The 24,645-nt window shown below is 43.2% G+C and overlaps 1 protein-coding gene and 1 pseudogene across 1 annotated transcript; both read right to left on the reverse strand.

The window, feature by feature from the left end:
* Window positions 1–2,899: 2,899 nt before the first annotated feature.
* On the reverse strand, window positions 2,900–3,687 carry LOC117719254 (calcyclin-binding protein pseudogene; annotated as a pseudogene).
* A 4,857-nt stretch (window positions 3,688–8,544) lies between these two features.
* On the reverse strand, window positions 8,545–10,726 carry Ly6k (lymphocyte antigen 6 family member K). Its single transcript, XM_034516083.2, has 3 exons — window positions 10,603–10,726; window positions 9,819–9,917; window positions 8,545–8,898 (listed from the first exon to the last, which is right to left on the reverse strand). Exons 1-3 carry the CDS (start codon window positions 10,661–10,663, stop codon window positions 8,591–8,593), a joined length of 468 nt encoding a protein of 155 aa, XP_034371974.1. The 5' UTR covers window positions 10,664–10,726; the 3' UTR covers window positions 8,545–8,590.
* Window positions 10,727–24,645: the final 13,919 nt, after the last annotated feature.

Below are 24,645 nucleotides of genomic sequence, written 5' to 3' on the forward strand. Positions count from 1 at the left end.
AGAAACAATCAAGAAATCACAAAGGGAGACTACCCTGGAGATAGAAAACCTAGGAAAGAAATCAGGTGTCATAGACAAAAGCATCACCAACAGAATACAAGAGATAGAAGAGAGAATCTCAGGTGCAGAAGATATCATAGAAAATATTGACACAACTGTCAAAGAAAATGCAAAATGCAAAAAGTTCTTAACACAAAACATCCAGGAAATTCAGGACACAATGAAAAGAACAAATCTAAGGATAATAGGTATAGATGAGAGTGAAGATTCCCAACTTAAAGGGCCAATAAATATCTTCAACAAAATTATAGAAGAAAACTTTCCTAATCTAAAGAACGAGATGCCCATAAACATACAAGAAGCCTATAGAACGCCAAATAGACTAGACCAGAAAAGAAATACCTCCCATCACATAATAATCAAAACACCAAGCACACAAAACAAAGAAAGACTATTAAATGCAGTAAGGGAGAAAGGCCAAGTAACATATAAAGGCAGACCTATTATAATTACACCAGACTTCTCACCAGATACTATAAAAGCTACAAGATGCTGGACAGATGTCATACAGACCCTAAGAGAACACAAATGCCGGCCCAGGCTACTATACCCAGCAAAACTCTCAATTACCATAGATGGAGAAACCAAGATATTCCACGACAAAACCAAATTTACACAATATCTTTCCAGCATTACAAAGGATAATAGCAGGGAAGTTCCAATACAAGGAGGGAAATTATACCCTAGAAAGAGCAAGAAAGTAACCCTCTTCCAACAAATCCAAAAGAAGATAGCCACACAAAGATAACTTCACCTCTAATAACAAAAATAACAGGAGACAACAAGCACGGTTCCTTAATATGTCTTAACATCAATGGACTCAATTCCCAAATTAAAAGACATAGACTAATGGACTGGATACGTAAACGGGACCCAGCATTTTGCTGTATACAGGAAACCCACCTCAGTGCAAAGACAGAGTCTACCTTAGAGTAAAAGGCTGGAAAACAATTTTTCAAGCAAATGGTCCTAGGAAACAAGTTGGAATAGCTATTCTAAAATTTCCAGCCTGAGAACACAAAAGGAGGGACTCATGGCTCCACCTGTATAGGTAGTTGAGGGTGGCCTTGCCAGGCATCAGTGAAAGTGGACAGCCTTGGTACCTCATAGTAATTGGAGGGGGGTAAGGGGTTAGGCATCAGTGGAAGTGGAGGGCCTTGGTGCCTGAAAGTTTGGATTCCCGTGTGTTGAGGAATTTGAGAGCAGGGAGGAGAAAATTAGACATGATAGAGGCAGGCAGCCAGAAGACTAGATTCCAGAATTCAAACAAACAATTATCTTGATAATTGATAGTTAATATTGGGCTGTCTTTCTAGGGAAAAATAGTGGTTTTGGTGGAACAGGGAGGATTAGCTAGGATTTATTGCATAGCCATAATTTACTGGTAGAAATCTGTATAATTGTTATTCAGATGAAGTTATAATTTCTTAAATGGTACAAAATTTACTTTGATTTCAAATTTAAGGTTTTTATTGGTACGAGCTTCTTATTAATATAAAAGTGAGATGAATATTGTTACTATCATAGGCATTGCGCCTGTATAACACATTTAGGAATACAAGGCTTAGATCCAGTCCTTCTTTAACTTTTTAAACTTATTTGAGATGGTTAGACTGTGAGTTAAGGGCCTATAGCAAATTCATGGCTTTGAGTTTATTGTTAGGGAGTTTTCTGAATTTTCTTTAGAAATAGCTGAGAGGAGTTAACAGACAACAGTCCAGATTGCCTTACATGGATAGTTGGTTTTCAAAACATCAGAAATCCACAGAATTGATGTTACAAACACTTCTGTATTAATGTTCATTTTGATTAAAGACCTGTCTGCTCCTGACAGCTTCCTGTCTTGGATTCTAAGAAGAAATTGAACATCTTTGGAGTTATTCCCATTGTGGTGAGAAAGCCACTAGGCAAGAATTGCCTCTCTCCATCTACAGACAAAATACTGTCCAGAAAAGGACACACTTGCAGAATAGTCGACTGATTTTATCTGCCAAGACAGAGTAATCAGCCCTTAATAATTCTGCATCACTAGGTCTGTCAGATGATCCTGGGCCAGAAGGCAGAAGAACAGATGCTCCAACATTCTGTAGTATAGGGACTGTCCAGGTGTCCAGCAGTCTCTATAAATTGGCTATGTTTTAGAAGCTATGCTTTGTGCTTCCCATAATCTCAGTTAACTCAGTCATTCTGGATTTCTGATGGGGTTGAAAACTTATAGTCTCATAGCCAATCCTTGCTATTTACTTTCAGAGAAAAGATTTGAGAGGATGGTTTTCAGCTAACATTCATTCTAAAGCCAAGAAAAAAAAAGCCAGGTTCAGAACTAAGTCTATTATTTATGAGAGATGACAGAGGTTCTGCTTAGTCAACAAAATGATGGACTGGGTATTAGGTCTATCTTGCACCTTACTGACATAAATTAGTATAGTTTTGCTCTAACTGTATTCTGAGAGAAAAGTTTTATTTTAACAGGAAGGGTGATATGTAGGAGGAGCTAAGGTGGGAGGAGTAAGGAGAGGAGGAGGAGAAGGAGAGGAGGAGCTAGGTGATGAGAGAGAAAGAGAGAGGGGGGCAGACATGGAGGCAGATGTTCACATGTCTCCGCCAGTCAAAGATAGTTGATATATCTAGGTTGGGTATTGGGTTACTCTTCGGATTGATATTGAGCATTACCAAACTTATAAGGCCTTTAGTTGACATTAAAAAATTGTATAAAAGCTAAAAGGAGAAGGGGGTATGGGGTAGGGGTTTTCTAGGGAGGGGAAAGGGGATGACATCTGAAATGTAAATAAAATATTCAATAAAAAATAAATAAATAAAAAACAACTACATACTCACATCAACAAACATGTGCAGTTTGACAACATTCCCTACTGGAAACAGGAGCACTCCACGTCACAGTTCCTATAAGGACTTTTAAAAACCTCAAAATTTTGTCCTTTCTGGCTTGCTTCTCTCTGGATTCCACCCACACTTTATTAATGGTTCGCTTTATGTCATCGTCTCCGTCTTCATAAATTTTTCTTAAAACGTTCATTAATCCCTCACTAGGATCCGCCTCAGTGTCATAGGAAGGCTTTTCTTTCTTTTCAAATTCTTTTTCTACCTGAGTTAGATACTCCCATCTTGTGTTTTCTGCCTTCTTTCTACATAGAGTAATGACTGTATCAGTCTTGATGTTTTTTTGAACCGCTTTCTGCAGAGATAGGTTTCAAGAGATTGTTCACAATCATGGAGTAACTCTTCCCATTGAGGTTTTTTTTACCAAAAGATCGAATGACCTCTCTGTAAAGTGTACCTGCACATTCTCAGTGGGAACCTGATGAACTCCAGTTAAGGTAATGTAGGTTTTCACAGACTTCTCTGACTGATCGCATCCCCAGTTACTGATTTTCACGGTGCATCCTGCTATACGAGGAGCAACCACAGCAGCTCGCTCCTCATTATCAAGTTCTCTTTCTTCTGCGGCTTCTGTTGCATCTTGTTCTTTAGTTCTGTCTCAATCTTGGACTTTTGACTTTTAAGAGAATCACGTAGTCTTTTCCTAATGGACTTTTCCAGCAATACTTTGACCTCTTCTAGGTCTTTCTGCAACTCCTCCAAAGCGGAAGCCATGCTGACACGCGTCAGACCTGAAGCTGGAGCTGCAGCAGTGCACCAAAGCAGACAGGAAAAGCTGAACATGCCACCCATGAGTGTCGCAGGAGAGCTCTGGAACCTTCCTGAGGCTCTGCCACCTGCCAGCAAGGCCTGCCCAGCTCTGCCCCGCTGAGTCTCTCAGTGGGTCACTTTTGTTTGTTTGTTTTTATTGGATATTTTATTTATTTACATTCCAGATGATATCCCCTTTCCCATTCCCCCCACCCCAGACATCCCCTATCCCATCTCCCCTCCTCCTGTTTCTGTGAGGGTGTGATGCCACCCATCTCCCCACCCTCAAATTCCCCCACACTGGGGCATCAAGCCTTCAAGGGACCAAGGCCTGCAGCATTAGTCCCAGTGTTTGAACTAGGCTTCATGTAGGTAACTTTTATCACGTGATTGACATTTCCCTCAATTCTTGGTTCTATGTTAAAGTCACATGTCAGGGCTCATGACAGCCAGCTCTGTGCCTCTGTGTGTGTGTGTGTGTGTGTGTGTGTGTGTGTGTGTGTGTGTGTGTGTGTGTTTGTGTTTTACTGAAACAAGATCTTATGATGTAGCCTGACTGGCCTAGAACCCTTTATGTAGACCAGACTGGCTTCAGACTCTCAGAGCTCTGCCTTCTTCTGTGTCTTAGTTATATTGCTATGAAAAGACACTATGATGAAGGCAACTTATAAAGCAAAGCATTGACTTGGGGGACTTGCTTACAATTTCAGAGGGTAAGTTCATGACCTGGTGGGAAGTGTGACAGCAGCAGACAAGCAGGCACTGGAGCAGTAGCTGAGTGCTTACATCTGATCCACAGTCAGGAGGCAGATCATGAGATGGAATGGTAAGTGGGAGCCTTTGAAACCTCAAGGTCTGTCTCCAATGACAGGCCTCTAACAAGGCCACACCTCCTAATCCTCCCAAAACAGTTTCACCAAATAGGGATCAAGCATTCAAATATATGAATCTATGAAGGCCATGGTCATTCAAACCACCACACTCTTTCCCTTTTGAAAGCTGTGATTGAAGGAATACACCACCACAGGTAGCCTAGCAATAGTGTTCTTTCTGGTTTTCTTTTTATAAAATATTTATGTATTTTTATTTTATATGAAAGGGTGCTTTGCCTGCATGTATCTATGCAATACAAGCATTTCAGACTGCCATGAGCCCCTATATAGGTGTTGAGAATTAAATCTGGCACATGTGCAGGAGAGGAGCCTGGTATCTTAACCGTTGAGCTATCTCTCCATCTTGAGTTTTCTTAATGCTCCTGATTGGAAAAAGCATTTGAGGCTGATAAGCAGGTCTGTTCAACAGTGTGGAAGCTCTAAGAGCCTGTGAGCCTAAAGTTTGTGAATCAATACCTAGAGTGGTTCATTTGATCTCTAGATCTCTCCCTTGTGCTGCTATGTGGTTCTGAGTCCATCAGTAGAGCAGCCAGTGGCCTATGGGTCTCCTGACACTTGGCTCTCCTTAGGAGATACCTCTGTACCTAGTGTACACTTGCTTTTGTTTTGAAGCCTGCACATTGGTAGGGTGTTTTCTACTTGGGGAGTCTATAATGCTGAGAATAACGGTGTTTTATGGAACCTGAACCTTCCTGCCCTCAGTGTGTGTTTAAGGCCACAGTACAGCAGTGTCCAGAGAAAAGTCCTTCAAACAGGGACACTCCACTCTCAGCTGCTCACCTCCTTGGTTCACATTTACTAGCAAACACACCTTTTTTTTAACCTTGTTGAAGTCACTATGGCTTGGAGTTTTCTGTCATAGCACATGCATTCCAGCAGTGGGACAGCCACTGAGCTTAGTGACATTATTTAGGACAGTCCATCCCTTGACTTATTCACATTAAGTTCTTGTAGTTTACAGGGTCTACCATCCCTGTGTCCTTCAGCCTCCAACTCCTGGTACCACTCTTTCATTATGTCAGATGCCACCTTGCTTTGACTTCCTTCTCTGCCTGCTGAGATGCATTTCCACAGTAATAGTAATAGTAATAGTTGCTCCGAGCCCCTCCGAGTCCCCTTCGCCCGCGAAAAAAGACATGTGAGGCAATGTTCGGGTGGTTACCACAGCGAGGCTTTACTTCTTGTATAAGCAGAAGCGGAAAGGGCTGAAAGACCGGAAGAGACACTGCTTAAATACACCCTAGAGTGATGTGTTCACTTCTGATTGGCTGTTCACTCATTACCCATAATGCGCCCCGGGATGGGCAGTGACTTTTGGCGCGCTTTTTGCCTTTTGCACCTGCGCAGTCAGTTGTTTACTAGTGGGAGGACAGGATGCCCGCGCCATCTTGGAATGGCGGAATGTATCACCGCTAACCGCGGCTTCCTACAAATAGTAATAGTAATAATAGTAATTTAACTGCTTTTTACTTATTATTTTTTCTGGTGCTGGGCATTGAACTCAGGGCCTTGCATGTACTAGACAAGCTCTCTACTCGGCTTGGATTGGTTACTTTTCTTAGTACTTTGACAAACACACACACACACACACACACACACCAACCCAACCAACAAACCCAAACAACAATTCGAGGAAGCAAGGGCTTCTCTTGGCTCACAGTGGATACCCCTGAATGCAGACTATCCCTGGTAGCAATGCTTACACTCTAATGGGAAAACAAGTAGCTGCTGTGGACAGTCTGCCACCGTGGGAAAGGTGTGCTGTGGGGCGGGAGTGGGAGACAGATGTCAGACTGTCAGACCGCATCTGCAGTCAGGAAGTAGAGGGAGATGAATTCTGGTGCTCAGCTCATTTCTCCTTTTTGTGTAGTCCTGGACCCCAGCCTTTGGAATGGTGCTGCCTACATTTAAGCTAGTTCTTCTCATCTCCATTCTCAGCTCGACAGACCTGAGAAAACCTCTCGCAAAAAAATTTGTCTTCTACATGATTCTAGATCCTGTTGAGGTGAAAGGATGACCTGTCACAGCCGTGTACTCAGCCCATGTGACAACTTTTGAAACCAAGGCAGAAAACACAATCACTCTGTGGCCTTTTTGAGTGGCTCACAGTTAGATACACAACAGTCACTTGCTTTCCTACTAGTGTACATGGACTTGCTATCAGGAAAAGCCTGCATGCACTGACATCCACAGTGCTGGGTTCCCCTATAGCTGCTTCCTGCCTTTACCTCATTCTCTTCTCTCTCTTGCCCTTAAGAACGTTTGCGATCCACTTTGCTATCATGCTACTCAAAGACCAAGTCATTTGAAGCTTGTTCTGAGACAGCAAGAGGGATATGGCAGACAAAACACAAATTGTTTTCCAAGTATAGCTGCTCACATTTGTAATCCTAGCTTTTTTTTTTTTTTTTTTTTTGACAGCTAAGGAAAGAGAGTCACAAATTTAAGGCTATCTTGAGCTACATAACAAATTCCAAGGCAACCTGAAGTACAGAATGAGACCTTGGCGAAGAGAAAGGGGATTCTTTCTCTTTTCCAGCCATGTATTTAACAATGTCATTTACTAAACATCACACACACACACACACACACACACACACACACACACACACACGTCGGGGGCACACTTGAGGGGGAGCTTCTGTGCTCTCCTGTTGCTCTGCCAGGTTGATGGAAGAATTCCCTAGCCTTTGTGTGGTATCTGGCTTGTTCCCATTCCACCCTGTTTACCTAACTGCCTGCCCTTGGACTAGTGGAGCTGTGTCTTCCGTGTAGGCCCCTGCTCGTAATGAGTGCTCACATAAGGTCCCACCCATAGTAGCCCCTGACTTCCCTAAGCACTAAGCTCCACATCACCTTCCTTCTGCAGAGAGCCTTCTAGAAAGAGTATCTAACACTTGCAGACAATATACCCTCATTCCCTTCTACGTCTTCATCCCTATAAATGAGGATATGTTGACCGATCTGATGGAGGCACTTTCTCAATTGAAGTTCCTCTTCCAAGACAGAAATCCAACCAGATAAACAGAAACAAAAATACAGGACACTGTATTCATTCTCTGATGTGTTCACCAACCCCTGAGTCTCCCCACCCCCAACCTATTTCTTTGACTTACTCAACTTTTATGTGAATGGCCTGGCTATTATTATTGATCAGGTCTGTGTCAGGGTGTAAACTCATAGCCTGTGATAGATAAATGATATTAGAGAGGTCAACTCCAGTCCTGAAGATACTGTCTGTCCCTCAAGAGTTCTTCCTAATCCCTGTCCCCTACGTAGACCTTGACCCCTATGACAGAGATGCCTCAGGAACAGTATATATTTTCTAGAAGATTCTCCAAGCCTCTCTGCCCAGCTACCTAAGATCAGAAAGGAGACTGAGTATATAGGTTCACCCTGCCCTGACGATAGGCAAAAATCTGTGGCAGGAAGTCCTTGTTTGGTAGAGGTCAGCTTCCATGGATGGCTGCAGCTTGCTGGAAATGAGGAGAACATATACCTGCTGCATCTATCTGGCCCAAGTTTCTGACGGGAAAAAATAATCTATGGGTGGAAACTTATAGATGTGTGCTCATGTGTCAGAAAGTGGGCTAGATAACAGAGTTGTTTTCCCTTCAGAATATTTACCTCTAATTACTTCATCTTTCCTTTGGATCCTGGGTCCCTCTGCATATTGTGTTTGTGGATGAGATGTGAGCTCTCCTTCCTCATCAACTCAGAGGCAGTGGAACAGAAAGGGGATAGCCTAGGCTTAATTCCAGGGACAATGGCCAGCAAAACTGTGGCAAGTCCTGAGAATGGTTCATCCAGAAGCTGAGGAGTTGCTGGTGCTGACAGCTAGGGAGCTTAGCATACCACCTGCCCCTCCAGAGACGTCAGAACTTAAACCAAGAAGTAACAAAGGAAAAAACACATTTAATTAGAAGGGTCCATCAGGGTACAGAGAATTCATGCCCCACAAGGCATGTTCCAGGTCCTTCTGTGGCTTACAGCAGGCTGAGGGCTGAGAGGCCATTAGCAATAAGGACCATGAAACCAGGCAGTAATAGCTCAGTGTATCTATGTCTTCTCTCACTGGCTTTTCCAGGCTGTTCCTTAAATAGCTGGATAGAGGGTGGCCCCTTATCATTACATAAGTTCCATTTACAGCAACTTACATATAAGAAGGGCATGGGTTTTTCCATTAGAAACTCCTTAGGCTCAGCTAGTTCAGACCCAGTAGGGTGCGTAATTACAGGGGTTGAACACACTCGGGAGCACTGCTTTGACACATAGAAGAAACGTTCAAAAATTCCTAATGGGAAAGAAAAAGATATTATGAGTTCAAAGCCCCAATATCAGAGCCTCTCTGAATTAACTGTACCCATTTGTGGGCTTTGCCAAATGAAAGCATCAGTCAGAAAACAGGCCCAAGCTGCTTGAGGGTGGACTGTGTAGTCCTACGCATACTATAAAGATTTGGAGCTCTATTTACAAACATGGGATTCTTAAACTTCTTAAACACAGAGCTGGCTCAGGTGACTGAAACAGACAGAAGCATACAGTGAGGGCTTCTGGCCATGCTGACTTAGATGCAGGTGGGAGACTAGTCTTTGAACCTCACCTTGCATTGCCCAAGATAGTTTATTTCCCGCCCCCATCCCTGTCTACTGCTTTACCATCCTACAAACTTCTCAGAACACAGAAAGACAAGGCTGACAACACAGCTGTAGATAGAATGTTATGGGTTCCCTGGATCCACTTTAAGAAACTCTTGTAGCCAGTAGTGAATCCTAAAGGGCTGAGTCAGTCTGCAACCATCAAAGCGATAGCCTCTTCTCTAAGAATATACATTAAGCTGTAACCCTATCTGTATTAAGTCCTTCATAAAACCTACCTGGATGCTATTCCAAGTAAGGCATTTGACATCATTAGAGCCTCATTTAAAAAAAATAAAAATAGATTTACAAAAAGGATAAAACTATACTACTCTCCCAGCGGTTTTTAATACATTTGACCAACTGCTGCTATTGCATCCCTGCCTGGGTCATGCCCCTGCCTGGGTCATGCTACCGAGTGCCGAGGCCTGCACTTGCTTCTCCGAGCTCTTCCTCTCCTGTGTTTTTTGTTTCTCTGTTTGTTTTTTTAAAGGTCACCTTTGATTTACAGCTCCTATTACTGAAAGCGTTTCTCTCACAGGACCCAAGGGAGAACCCAGAATGAACCAACACTCACGTGTAGCAGCCAACACACAGAACTGGTCTTCATTAGGACAGTCTGTCGGATTTGAGCAGTTGAAGCTGTTCTCAGCCTCACACAAGTGACACTTGATGCCTGTGAACCCAAGAGTGGGGGATTGGAGAGGAGAGAGAAAATGAGTGCCAAAACTGCCATCCTTTCCAGTCCACTGAGCCCCAGCGCTCCCCCTGCCCACAGTCTGTGCATGCCACCTGGCTTTGGAGCCTCCGATCTGTTCTGTTCTCAGCCTTTGTCTGGAGGTTCCCTCTCCCTTCCACTGTGTGTTTCATTTGGACCTTCCCATCTGAAAACACTGCATGAACCCACCTTTTACTTTCAATCAACAGCCACCCTCTTCTCCACCCTGCTTGTTTCCGGGTCCCATCTTAGATGGGCAAGTATTTCTCCTGGGTCAGGATTATGGCAGCTTCCAGGTTTGGGGAAGACAATGGGGACACCCTCTCCCACTGATTCCCCATCCTCGGACATGCTAAAGCTCCAAGGCCAGGGTGGTCTTGGTTTTCTAGGACTTCCTCATAAGAGGGAAGAGTGATGGGGGAGACGGACCAGAAGCCCTTGGGAATGAGCGATTCATGCTTGCCTCTATGGGAAACTCCAAATCAGAAGCACATCCATCCCACCCACCTCCACCTCCAGCCGTAGCTTCATGACCTTGGGTCTCACATTCCTGGACTTTAGTGTACCCTACCACAATGGACTCTCTCTGGAGTCCCTAACCTTCACCATCTTGTATCTTGGGGCTTAGGGATACAGTACTTACTCCCATCTGTCTGCACCAACGGTAAGCCCATGACTATGAGCAAGGCCAGTAGGATCACCATCTTCAGAGGATGCCTGGTCCTGTTGAGGAGAGTACTATGAGACTAGCTATTTTCACTGAAGTCCCCAGTCCCACGTGGCACAGAACGTTACCTCTCCTCGTCCTAATCCCACTCCCACCCCACCCCTCCCCCACCCCCAACCTCGCTATCTCCGTGTTCAGTTGACCTTCAAGCCCTCCCACCACGGAGAACCTTTCTCACACTTTCTACCCCAGATGGTAGATTTTGGACCACTTGCTGGCCCTTGAAATGAGCGGTTAATTTGCCGGCACCACCACCACCACACTCACTTCCTCAGCTGCCCGTACCTCAGCATGACCATGGGTCCCTGCATCTGACTGGCGAAGTCGGAGACTCGGCGGTTTGGGGTCGCTCTCCCCACACTGCCCCCTACAGGGTGCCGCTAGTGCTCTTTCTGGAACATTCCAACTTCCGCCAGCCTTGGTGTCTCATTGAAGTCCGACCAGAGAGGGCGACTCAGGGTCTGTGTGACACCCAGCAAACAGCGCCCTCTGCCTGACCCCACGACAATTACTCATCTCTTAGTAAGAACCTTCCCTGGCAGCCAGACACCAGACAGCCCCACTCTGACCTTCCTTATGCCACTGAGGCTGATGTGGCGCCAGAGTCTGACAGTGTTCAAATTAGTTCCATGAATGAATACACACGCACAAGCTACTAGACCGACGCGTTTTCAGAACACAGCACCTGCCATCTGGCACAGAAAGCGCATCTGCGGATTTGTCATTGATCTGTCCCATAAAGAACGGCAGCCAAACCCATTCCAGTTCCTCTTGCCTTCTTTTTACCTTGCTTTCTCCCCATGGTCCTGTGATAATGTTTTTATTTATTTTTTCACAGTTGCATGTATTCCTTAGCCAGAATTTACCACAGCATGTTTAAACAGTCTCCTTTAAAATAAAAAAATAACTTTTGGGGCAGAATTTTTATGTTGTAGCCAGTACTGTATTGTCTAGAATGTCACTCTCAGTGTATGAAAGTACACACAAGGGCAGCTTCCCATCAATGAGGTGGTAAAGTCAAAGGGTTAGGTGTATTTGCAACTTAGATCACTATTCCCAGTAGATAACTCGGTCCTTATCTTATGATAAACATAGATAATAGTCTGTGCACGCTTTTCTTTTTAAGTGATAAGCATCCTTATCTATCCTTTGGAGCCTCACTATCTTATCAATACAAATAGGACCCTGATGTAATTTTTAGTCTCCATTTTTAATGAACTGGGCTGAAAAAGTATCTTTATTTCTAGTGGATATCAGAATCTATCTATCTATCTATCTATCTATCTATTTATCTATCTATCTATTGTGACCCTTCCTTGTGTGTCTGTGGTCCATTTTCCTATTGCTCTCTTTATGGCAAGATTAGTTTGTTGTTGTTTTTGTTGATGATGATGATAATGAAAATTTACCTTCTCCCATTTCCCATTTGCTGCCAGTACTTTTAACAAGTAGAGTGTTTATTTTGTACTGTGTGTCCCAGGCTCCTTGGGCAACTCTAGTTAAATGCTAGAGAAGGAGTGTACAAACAAGAGATTTATGTCTTACAGCTGTGGAGCCTGGGAAGCCCCAAGATCAAGGTGCTAAGAGTCTCTATGTCTGCTGAGGGCTCTTTTAAATGGTACTATCTAAGTTTGATTACATGGTAGAAAGAAGGAAGGGTTGACACTCAGCAAAACTATGACCAAGAGGAACCTTCATGACCTAACGAGTCCCCAAAGATTTCACCTCTCAATACCACAAAGAATCTCTCTCTCTCTCTCTCTCTCTCTCTCTCTCTCTCTCTCTCTCTCTCTGTGTGTGTGTGTGTGTGTGTGTGTGTGTGTGTGTGTGTTTGGAGGAACACCTATACTGAAGTCACAGGAAGTGCAGGATATGGATGCCACCGTGCTGACCATCTTGAAGAATGGGTCCTGATGAACATTCCCACCTTGAATTTGGGATCCAGGACTGACTGTGAATTCTCTGGGATCCCCCAAATTAATGTAACCACAAACATTTCTCAAACAATGAGAAATAATCCTCTGTTATAGATTTCTTCAGTCAACAAGGAACAGAATAATGTAGACTAGCAGGTTCTCAAGCTGCATGTTGTGATTCCTTTGGGTCAATTTGTAACAATGAAAATACATCCTACATATTGGATATTAATATTATGATTTACAGCACCACTAAAATTACAGTTATGAAGTAGTAACAAAAATAATTTTATGGTTGGGGGATGGAATCACCACAAGAAAAACTGTACTAAATAGCCACAGCAGTAAGAAAGCTGAGAACCACTGATGTAGACTAACTAAAGATTCAGTGACCCCCAAATTCCCTACCTGTGACCATTCGTTTCCTTGCTACTATGGCAGAATATTTGATAAATGTAAATAAAGCTATGGATGGTGACCCCTATCCATAAAATTATTTTTGTTGCTACTTCATAACTGTAGTTTTGCTACTGTTATGAATTGTAATGTAAATATCTGATATTTCTGATAGTCTTCAGCGACCCTGGTGAAAGAGTTGTTTGAACCACAGGTAGAAAACTGCTAAACTAAAAGAAGAAAGGGTTTAGTTGGGTTCCCAGCTGGCAGGAGCAGTGAAAGCAAATTGATGGTGGTGGTGATGAGAATGTACCTATGGAACTCACAACCCTAAGGAACAGGAAGCAGAGTCCAGAGAAAGAATCAGATTGTCTATAAATTTCAAGCCTTTTAACCCTCCTCACAAAGATTTTACAACTTCCCCCAAAGAGCACCACTAGCTGGAAACTAGTGATCCTGTAGGCGACCCTGCGGGTTTACCTCTAAACCATAGTACTGGCCCTGCCACGTAGGATGAGACCCTAGCACACATAAAAAAGCATTAGCCAGGTGATTCCCTCAGACTTCTAACCCCATCATCTGTAGCGGGTTGGCCTGATGCTGCTTGTATTCTAATTCTAATATAGGTTCTTCAAGACTGGTTGCCCCAGAGACAAGAGAGTCCACATGTAGAAGCTATGTGATCCTACCCCCAAGTTATTTCTGAGTGGTAAATAAAGATGCCGAGAGCTAATAGTTGGGCTTGGGGTCAGAGGAGAAGCATGAAGAGAGAAAGGTGAAGGAAGGAAGGAAAAGTCACCATGGGTTAAGTGAGTCAAAGAAACATGACTCTGAGGGCTGGCCAATTGGAGTTAAGAGCAGCCCAGATGCATCACAGTAAGTAATGATTCAGGGTTTCGCTAGGATAAGAAAGTAGATTCTAATAGCATAGTGTGTAGGTATCTGCCCAGCTCTTGTGCTGTTTAAGGCTTATTGTAATCGTAAAGGTTGTTTGTGTCCTTTATCCAGGAACTCAATAGTCAAAGGTTGGGTAGAAAGCCTGGGTAAGGATTAAAAATTTCTACAACAATCATCTGCATGCAGTTGCCAGTGTGTGCTGTTGGAAGGTCTGTTGAATTCAAGTTTTTCCTTTTTCTTTCTTTCTTTTTTTCTTTTTTTCCCGTTACCTCCCTGAATAGACAGGCCAAAAAAATGCAGCAGTAGTTGGCTCTGCTCATAGGTCATCTAGGCCACTTGATTTGATTCTTGTGGGCCAATAACAGTCACATGCTTTCAAGCACTTTAAATGCTTTCGAGGACCATCATCAGGCAGGTCATAGACACCAGGATGTGAAGCTTCCCCTTGCTCTTGCTTTTGTTTAGCCATGGGTTGTTATCACTTCCCAGATCATAAAGAGCACAGCCCTGGCATGGAAATTCCAAGCTGCTTCAAGATAACTCAACTGAGGTGCCCCCACCTCAAAAGAATGATCTATATTGACTGTTTGCTCAGGACCTAGGAGATAGCTTGTGAAGCACTCTAGCAAAGGGCCTACTGAACTTCTTCTTGCCCTGGTAATCTATCTGACAGGAACAAAGATAATTTGAAGAAACACCCATGTCTCTCCTTTTTATTAAGAGACCCTTGGGATCAGGTGACCCCTGAGAAACTGGAATGCCCATCAGCAATCTCATGCTGGGAAAAAGAGAAATACTAAGGTCTGATGAAAATTAAAGAAGGAACTTGCCTATAAGAAAAGAGATTTCCTACAGTGCTGACAACTTGTCAGACTACCTTAATGGAGGTATTGGGGCCCAGATAATGAAGGACAGAGCCATACCTTGACTGGAACTGCTTAGAGAAGCATAACTCTGGCCTCCACATGAACCTTAACTTCAGGACCCTGAAGACTGATTGGAGTAGGTTAATGGATCTCATTGTCCCTCTGCACAATGTGGCCATATTAACCATTTCATTCTATCTGTCTGTCTATCTATCTATCTATCTATCTATCTATCTATCTATCTATCTATCTATCTATCATCCTCTCCCTACTTTTTACTATTAATTTAGCTTATCATGGATAGATGGAAGAAACCTGGCTTCTAGGGGTATAGACTATGACCCCTTAAGCATGGTAAAACTCTTACCAACAGCTGGACACCATGAAAGAAGAAAGGCAGCCAGAGGATCAGGTTCAGAGTACCTGTACCAGACTTGGCTTGGACTTGCCTTAGTCCTCAGGGCCCTGAGGAACAATTCCCTTCCTAGAGTAAAGTTGGGCTGAACCCAGCCCACAAAGCCACCAAGAGCAGACAGCAGGAGAAAACAGGTACTTTGCTCCTGAGACAACCCTCTTCTTAGCCCTCTCTGTAGCCTGACACTGAGACATTGTCCTGGAGGAACCATATGCTTTGTAATCACTGAAGCAAATGTGGAGGTTTCTTGCCCTATCTTACCCTATCCAACAGGTCCATTCTAGAGGAGTCAGAAAAGGAAGGTGTTGCAGCTCAATGAGTGGTGGAACTCCTCCTGATGGGGGTTCTTCCAATGAACTCCAAAGTTGTTATAGCTACAGGCTTTTCACTCTAGGAAGGAAGAAAGAACAAGTGACATTGTGTCTTAGGCCACCAAGTTAGGTTGGGCAAGCTGAAACATTCATGGGTGTGGTGGTTTGAATAAGATGTCTCCCAATAGTCTCTTGCATTTGAATACTTGGTTCCCAGTTAGGGGTACCATTTGGGAAGGATTAGGTGATATGTTGGTGGAGGAGTGCCACTCAGGCTGGGCTTGAGATTTCCAAAGCCTCATGTCACTCTCAGTGTGATTCCTGATTTCTGGTTTTGGTTCAAGATGTGAGCTCACAGCTCCTGCTCCAGACATCTGCCACCTGCTGTCTCCACTCCATGTTACGGTATCAGGAACTCTCTAGAACTGTAAGGCCAAAATAAACTCTTCTATAAGTTGCCTTCAACATGGTGTTTTATAACTGTAAAAGAAATAACAAATATAGTGGCCTCCTGGTTTATCCAATTTGTAGGTCTTACCACATGGACCCAAATGTACTGCACGCCCAGTCTCAATACCAGCATTCATTCATGTGGTTCATTTGTTTTCCCTGGACTCACCCATTCACTCCTACACTTGCTTCTAAGGCCAGCCTCAGGAAGACAGCACATATCCAGTGGCCAGTTTTTCCATAAGACCACCAGACACTAAATACTCATCCACTGTGGACAGCTGAAGATGATTTCCAGTTGGCCCTGGGAAAAGCATTGCGAGATGGATAAATCTCAGCACATCATTAAATGATCTAGTAGGAGTGTGTCAAGAAGGAATCGTTTTTTTGTAAAGTGATTCAGTATTGGCTTAACAACTGGAGGGTTTACTTAAGAAGAAAACATACTTAGTGTTAGAGAAATCTAAACCCCAGTTTCAAATGTTTATTTTAGTGAAATGAGACAACAAATCTCTTCTAAGTCAACTTTTGTTGTAGAAATTTTTAATCTTAATTTGGGGTTTCTACCTGACTTTTGACCATTTAGTTTTTGGATAAAAGACACACACACAGCCTTTATATTTATAATATGCCTTAATCTGAAGACCCCCATACTCGGGAGACCCTTCCTCAAGCCTCCGGAATCGCGACCACCCAAAGATCACAAGAAACCATACCTGGATGCAATCAGCAGAGGTTTATTAGGGAAAGAGCTGGCAGCCAGCGGTCTGACCAGGTACTCGCGCTGGAGTCCAGGTCCGACCCCCTCGGCCAGTCCTTGGAGGGTTTTAAAGGGAAAAACCACAAACCAGGGGAGTGGGATGGGATTGTTAAAGATACAAAACATGAAAACAGTGGAACAATTCAGAGGTATTCACTCTAAATGATTAGTGTCATGTGGAAATCGCCCTGCATTCTTCTCAAAAATGTGGTTTTTACCATGCCATTGTGCCCTATCCGGCCATTTCAGATTGCTATCTTTACTTTTTCTGGCTATAGGGCTAGGGCCCCACCTAGGTGGTAGCATCTTTATCTGTAATCAGGAATGCCTTCCTGCCTTGGGCGAGGCTTGAGGAATGTAATCCAGCAAGTGTCCTTCACCTGGAATGTGAAGGCCTGAAATCTTATTTTCAGTTCTGTAAGGCAAAAAATCTACACATATTTCACAAAATGGCCTTTATAATTTTTCACTCTACATTCCTCACTTTTTCCGATTTGGCTATGTTTTTAATCATAAAAACTCAATTTTTAATAAGTCTATTCTCACCCCACTTTTTCCGATTAGGATCTTTAGAAAAGTTTAAACTCCAGTGTCATCATAATTACCATTTTCTTGACCCAAAGTCTTATATTGGTGGCGCAACACAAAAAGCTGAACAGCATTTATCCTTTCTCTAACAAAAGTTACTAATCTATTTTAAATGTAGGGGCCTATGGTTAAGAGCAAAAGTAAAATCACAAGGGGTCCAGCAAGGGAGGATTGAACCAACTCTCGAATCAACGTTGCTGTGCATCTCTATCTTGTCTCTGGTCTAACTTTTTTCTGAATTTACTCTCTGGTCACTCTTGAATGGTCTACATAATAGTAACATTTTTTCTTAGAGCAGCACACAGACTTTCTCCTTTAAGAAACAGCAAGTCTAGTAACAACTTAACTTTGTTACTGACTGTTCTAGGGCTCTCAAATCCACATCAGTGGCAGCCCTCAGCTGATGAAAGTAATGAGGTGTCTGTATCAATGTAGTTACACCTGTCTCTATACCTATGGCCACTCCTAGTCACAATGTAACAGCTAGAGTCAAGGAAAATAGGCTCTCTGCAGAATCATCTAGGGTGTATCTCAAACTCAGTTCAAGAGTACCTGCGGGATCTAGCTGGACAAGTACACAATAATCTTTGTTTTCATCAAAGATAGCAGTGGAAACACATGGTGTTAACCCGGAGCTGTAAGTCTACCATTTATCAATTTTAGGCAATAGGTATCTGTTAGCAGGGGTTCTTGGGCTCTATTCTATTGACTAGGGGTTTCAAAACATTTCCTTTTCTTTGTAGCACACTTTCAAAGTTGTCTTCTGACTTTTCCACATTTTGTGGCACATAGCTGTCTACATATACATAAAATCACATATATAATAAAGAGAAATTGCAAAAGGAACAAATCTATATAACTCTAGATTCACATTTCAACTTCAATCTTGTAATCACAAGCTGTCATTTAACCTTGGGTGTACACACACTAAGTCCCACCCTCCAAGGCAGCATTTTCCCTGTGCCTCTGGGGTGGTCTCAGGAGTCAAGGCCTGCTGCTTCTTTAGCCTTGTAGAATAGCAGAAGACCTGGAGCCAAAGAGTAGGGGGTTGTTCAGGCATCTGGATCTTCTCCAGTTGGCATCAGTCACAGGTGGTGATGGTGAACTTCAAGGAGGTCGGATGGTCCACAGCACCAGGAACAGTCTTTTAGTAGCCTGAAAAATCATTTCTCACACAAAATGGGCATTCTGGGTATGGAGCAAGAACAAGGGACACTCTAGCCAGCGCCAGTTCCCAAGGGTAGTTTAATTTTAGGGTCCTGTATATTCTCTCTACCTGTCCTGAGCTTCGGAGACAATATAAACAGTGGAGCTTCTAATATCTCTGACAATTCCTGACTTACCTTAAAACTGCTATCTGATCTAATTACCTAGGACACTTGAAACCTCGAGAAGGTCCCTATTCTAGGCTGTTTTCTCCTAGGTATTTCTTATCTATTCTAAGTCTTATTATTTCTCTGGCTTAGAACCTAAGGTCCCTTATACGCTTTAAGTCTCTTAGCTGCTTGGTTGCACTCATATCTTAAGAGTCCATCTGTGTATTTAGCCTGGTAAATCCTTTGCTTTCTGGGGAGTATAGTTCTCTCTTCTTGTGTGCGCCATTGTCTATTTTAGGCCCCAAACCTGGGAGGGCTCCTGTATCAAGCCACTTGATCTGTCCGGTTGTTGCCTCAGGCTGGAGTCTCCTCCCTTTTTGGTATCCTGGGCAACAAATATTTACAGCTTCCGGTTTCATCAGGGTTTCCTCTCTTGGCATATAGCCTTGCAGGCATGGACTGTGGCAAAAGCATACCTGTTGTCCATGCAGATGTTGGCTTTCTTGTCAGCCCCAAGTTCCAAGGTTGTTCTCTGCACCGATGATCTCAGGGGTGGGGAGTCAGTCCAGATGGCATGTGTCCACCACAGTAGCGCTGGCTTGTCTCTGACCAGCATGGAGAAAACTGCTCCCGTCTGTAAAGCACGTTACCTCGGCTCCCGGCTGGAGTCAGTAGGAGGAGCCTTTCCTCTACCCGTGAGTTCTTGTCAGTTAGTTGCAGCCTGTCTGGGCCCCAATCCTGGGGAGTAAGTCTCAACCCGACAGAGGGTAGGAACAGTCTAGGATGACCATAAATGAATGGGATACCCAGCCCATCTCTTAGTCCACCATTTTCGGGTAGTCCATGAATACCTTTTGACCCATTGGCCTGGAGGAAGCCCCTGTGTCTATCAAAGGTTGGGTGGCTCCAAGCTGCCCCGTCTATCTCACAGCCGTCTTCACACAGAGCTGTTATCTTCGCCACTTGGGGTGTTTTTCGAGGCCTGGGATTTTCTGGCCCTGGCTTCTATTTGTTAGGGCCCTCTTGGACCCTGAAGCTGGCTCCTTTACTTGCAATGCGCACACTGGTCTTTTTCAAAGAGTTTTATCTCTCTTTGATTGGAATCCCTTTTTTCTGCTTTCTGTAAATTCTTTCCTGTCACCTTTCTCTTTCTTCACCTCTCTCTAGTCTCCTCTATTCCTCTCTATTCCTCTGGACTCACAGCAACTGATCTCTATTCTTCTTCTCTACTCTTTTCTTCTAGACTTACACTAAACCTTCTCTATTCCTCTTCTCTATTCCTTTCTTTTAAATCTTCTCTCACTTGCTATTACCATCAATCATTTTAATATGCAGTATACTTCCTAAATCTTTCAATGACTTATCTTGTAGTCTCTGGAGCCTCTGGAGCCTTGTCTACACTGACAGAATGTCTCTATGAGCTAGTCTAGAAAGGCTGTGGGTAACTTATCTGATCTCTGCTTAACCTCATGTGTCCTGATCAAACTTAGTGGGGTCTCATATAATCTTCTCTCTCAAGACCTATCAGCGGAATCTGGCGTGGGCCTCTGGGTGTCCCTTACCTTCTGTCACATGGAGGTCTCAGTCAAATCTGCTCCAAATTGACCTGCTGCTGACCACGGCCTGATCAATTGACAGGGTCCCCAATCTGAAGACCAGAACCTGCAAAGGTCTTGTGAAAGCAAGGCTTTTACCTTATTTATTGCTTTGAACTCTGTGTAGACTGATGCATTTGTGAGGCTGCATGACTGCTGTTCACATCACACTAGAGACCATAACCTAATTCAGTCTGCAAACAGTACCTTGTCCACAGGTGTAATGTGAGCTCACCTCTGAAGCTCTAAGAAAGAAACCAAATCAGAATGAATAGCCTTATCTATAGCATTTCACAGCAAGGATTATTAAGATGTTGAAGGTTCATACAGTTATTAACAATTTTTAAAAGGCAACTTGAGTTACATTTGACACTTATTTGAATTTAACTTTTAACAAAATAGAAACTTTGGTCATAGTTCTATAAAAACCTTTTAAAGAGTTATTTCTGATTACAACAAGAACAATAAAGTAAACATTTTTATGTCTAATGTAAGAGCACAAGTCTTCACCACTTCTTTAATTTTATCTTGTCAGAACTCTCATCTTTGAACCAAATCTTAATGAAAATCTCATACAAATAATGAAATTGTCTCAAACAGTAATGGCTAAAAAATTTATCAAAACTGAAGGATATATATATATATATATATTCCTGACATATATATATATATATATATATATATATATATATATATATATATATATTTCTGACTCAGGGCAGCCTATAACTTTTAAGCTGTAATTTTAGAAAAAAGCACTCCTTTACTTATAAAACTGGGAAAAATCATTATCAACTTCCTTATTACAGAAGCTAAAAAACTGCTGGCCCCCTTTTTTTTTCTACTTTCTGTTGGTGCCCTTCTCCTAGCCACAGAGCAGGGCGAATTATCAGTTTTTCTTGTGTAAATCAAGACTGCCTCACAAGTAAGTTTTAAACTAAATTAAGTAAGCAGTTTTAACCAGTTCTTGTCTCTCTTTTTTTAAAAAAAAAAAATAATAATTAACTCTCAGGTGAACAATCTTGCTGCGGCTGTTTGTCTAGCTGTCCTGGCTCCACTGCCAGGTTTTTTTCTTTTTTCTTTTATCACCTGGGTTCTCATCTATCTTCATAGGCGGCAGGTGGAAAAACCGCCATTTGTTGCACTAGTGACCTCAAGGTACCCAGTACAGCCAGGAATACCAAACTAGGTAGCTGTTGCACGCTGTTGCTGTGCTGGGGAACCACGAGTTGTAGCCCGCCAAGTGCGGGCTGGGTGAGGGCACCCTCCATGTGCTGTTACCTGAAGCATACCCTACATGCGGTAGGCGGGCTGTAGGAACACGAACCACGAGCATGAACTGAGGTAGTTGCCCCTTATTAAAGGACCTGCCCGCCTTTCTGCAGTTGTATTCTTGTACCGGCGGCTTCATTTCTCTCTCTGCCGGCAATCATGTTACCTATTTTTAACTCAAGATGTTTAACACAGTAGATTAACAGCTAACACACAGATGATTTGCCAAGAAAAGACACACACATATAAAAAAACAACACAAATAACTCACCCCTCTCACGGGTAGTACATAAAACACAGATAGCTCACCCCTGCCACGGGTGGCACAAATAACACTTAACTACATTTGGTCACGACCCCAGATGGAGAAGGATTCCACGTCTTCTCCCAAGTAGGAGCGCTCAGTCTCTTGAAACCTGACAGTCAGATCCCCTGACCTTCTGGAAGGCCTCTCACCTTCCCCCTGAAATCCAACAGTCAGATCTCCTGACCTTCTGGAAGGCCTCTCGCCTTCCAAGTAAGACTCCAATAACCAGACAACGCGGTCAGTCTTCACAGATTCAGATTTAACAGATTCAGACAACTTGGTCAGCCTATGTTGGACCAAGTCTACCAGATTTCTAACACGCCAGCAATGAACAAACCAAAAATAGACACACTGCCATGAGAGCATAACAACCACGGTGGCCATTTCTGACCTTTTCTCTCTAGTTTCATTGTTAACACACAAAAAGACTAACAAATAACCCGTCTCAATCGCCAGTGCCAGCCAAGAGGGATTCCACGTCCTCTCCGGCACCTAGATGCAAACCTGTGCCAGCCTAGAGGGATTCCACGTCCTCCCCGGCACCTAGATGAACCCCCAAACGTCTCTGGGGGTGCAGCAGCTAGTGACTCTCCAGCATGTCTGCTAATCACTCATTTGTCTCCTCTCGAAACAAAAATGGTTTACTGCCCCTCACGAGACAGAAACAGCTGCCAGTCCAAACCGAAGTGCACTTTTCAGAAACCAAATAATTCAGACAGACGGGCACAAACAACTTAGAAACCAAATAACTTAAACAAACCTAGACAAAACAGCACACGATTTAGGCAACCCTAGCACACGAGAAATCAGACGATTTAGGCAAACCCGCACATGAAAAACCAGAAATCAGTACATGAAAAACCAGGCAATTTATACAAAAGGTCACACAACAACCAGACAGAAAAAACCGCGGTGTCCCTTTACCTCCCAGCGTGGTTCTTGGATTAAGGTGGTCGCATATCCAGGCCGAGCCCCCAAATGAAGACCCCCATACTCGGGAGACCCTTCCTCAAGCCTCCGGAATCGCGACCACCCAAAGATCACAAGAAACCATACCTGGATGCAATCAGCAGAGGTTTATTAGGGAAAGAGCTGGCAGCCAGCGGTCTGACCAGGTACTCGCGCTGGAGTCCAGGTCCGACCCCCTCGGCCAGTCCTTGGAGGGTTTTAAAGGGAAAAACCACAAACCAGGGGAGTGGGATGGGGTTGTTAAAGATACAAAACATGAAAACAGTGGAACAATTCAGAGGTATTCACTCTAAATGATTAGTGTCATGTGGAAATCGCCCTGCATTCTTCTCAAAAATGTGGTTTTTACCATGCCATTGTGCCCTATCCGGCCATTTCAGATTGCTATCTTTACTTTTTCCGGCTATAGGGCTAGGGCCCCACCTAGGTGGTAGCATCTTTATCTGTAATCAGGAATGCCTTCCTGCCTTGGGCAATGCTTGAGGAATGTAATCCAGCAAGTGTCCTTCACCTGGAATGTGAAGGCCTGAAATCTTATTTTCAGTTCTGTAAGGCAAAAAATCTACACATATTTCACAAAATGGCCTTTATAATTTTTCACTCTACAATCAGCATTAGAGCTTGGCAGATATCTACCCTCTATGTTATTAGAATATATTTTTTCTATTGGTAACCCTGAATTATTACTTACTATGTTTTATCTAGGCCGCTCTTAAGTTCAATTGGCCAGCCCTCAGGGCTATGCTCTCTTGAACTCACCTAACCAATGGTGGCTTCTTCATTTGCCTTCTTCTCTCTCCTTATGGTTCTCCTCTGACCCCAAGCCCAGGAATCCTAAAGCCCACCTATGTCTCTTCTGCCCAGCTATTAGCTGTTGGCATCTTTATTTACCAATCAGAAATAACTTTGGGGGCAGGGGCACATAGTATCTACCTGCAGCCTCCAGATCTTGGGGACCCACACTTAGTAGTACAATAGATCAAACCTCAGAATTTTATAAACATTGTGAAGAGTTCATCAATACTTCAAAAAAGACACCTTACTGTTTCAACAGGGTCAAAGTTACTTATGTCTCAGTATAAGAGGATTTCAACCCTAGGGACTGGGGCTCATTTGTAACCATAAGATAACCACTTTTGCAACTTTTTAATGAAAACTCCTTTTATGTAAAAAAGCATCCAATTTCTTTAAGCTCCTTTAAAAAAATACACAGACTACTTGGAATTCTCATATATCTTCATAAAGAAATGATGACTCATAGTGAATAAAAGAAATTAATTATTACAGATATACTTTAAACATGTTATATTTAAAATTAATTATCTGCACATTTTAATATGTCTCTGTGTGGGGGTTTTTTTCCAGCAAAAAAATCTTTTTCTCTTAAAATGTGTTTATACTTAGCTTGGAAATGTAGCTCAGAACCTAAGAGCACTAGCAACTCTTCCAAAGGATCCAGGTTCTAGTCCCAGCACCCACACTATGGATCACAGACATAACTCTAGTTTCAAAGGATCTAATACCCTCTTCAGGCTTCCCTGGGCAATATATTTTCATGTACACTATATTACATTTAAAAGGGCATAATGCAACCAAAATACCCATGCACATAAAATAAAGATAATTTTTCTAATGTGCATGAGTGTCATATTGTCCATTCTTTCTGCCCAGCCAATTCTTGCATGTATCACACCAGAATAAAGACAGGTGGATCCACCCACTCCTCCTCTCCATGAAATCTCCTCAAACCCTCAGATCTAGCCTGGATCCCTCATCCAGTGCCCTGGCCTAGTCTGGTCACCTCTGCTTGGGCCAGGACACATCCCACCCACCCTCAACACATAGGCCCTTCTTGCACTGTATCTCAGCCTCTCTGAGCAGCCAGATGCTGTGCATATTGT

The sequence above is a fragment of the Arvicanthis niloticus genome, chromosome 13, assembly GCF_011762505.2.
Source record: "Arvicanthis niloticus isolate mArvNil1 chromosome 13, mArvNil1.pat.X, whole genome shotgun sequence".
NCBI classification, from domain to species: Eukaryota; Metazoa; Chordata; class Mammalia; order Rodentia; family Muridae; genus Arvicanthis; species Arvicanthis niloticus.

What these genes read in the sequence shown, in the direction of transcription:
- Ly6k (XM_034516083.2), bottom strand. Translation starts at nt 10,663, where the DNA reads ATGGTGATCCTACTGGCCTTGCTCATAGTCATGGGCTTACCGTTGGTG. An exon ending in GTTGGTGCAGACAGATGGGA is followed by an intron (nt 9,918 to 10,602) that starts GTAAGTACTGTA and finishes TTGGGTTCACAG; the next exon opens with GCATCAAGTGTCACTTGTGT. An exon ending in CTGTGTGTTGGCTGCTACAC is followed by an intron (nt 8,899 to 9,818) that starts GTGAGTGTTGGT and finishes CTTTCCCATTAG; the next exon opens with GAATTTTTGAACGTTTCTTC.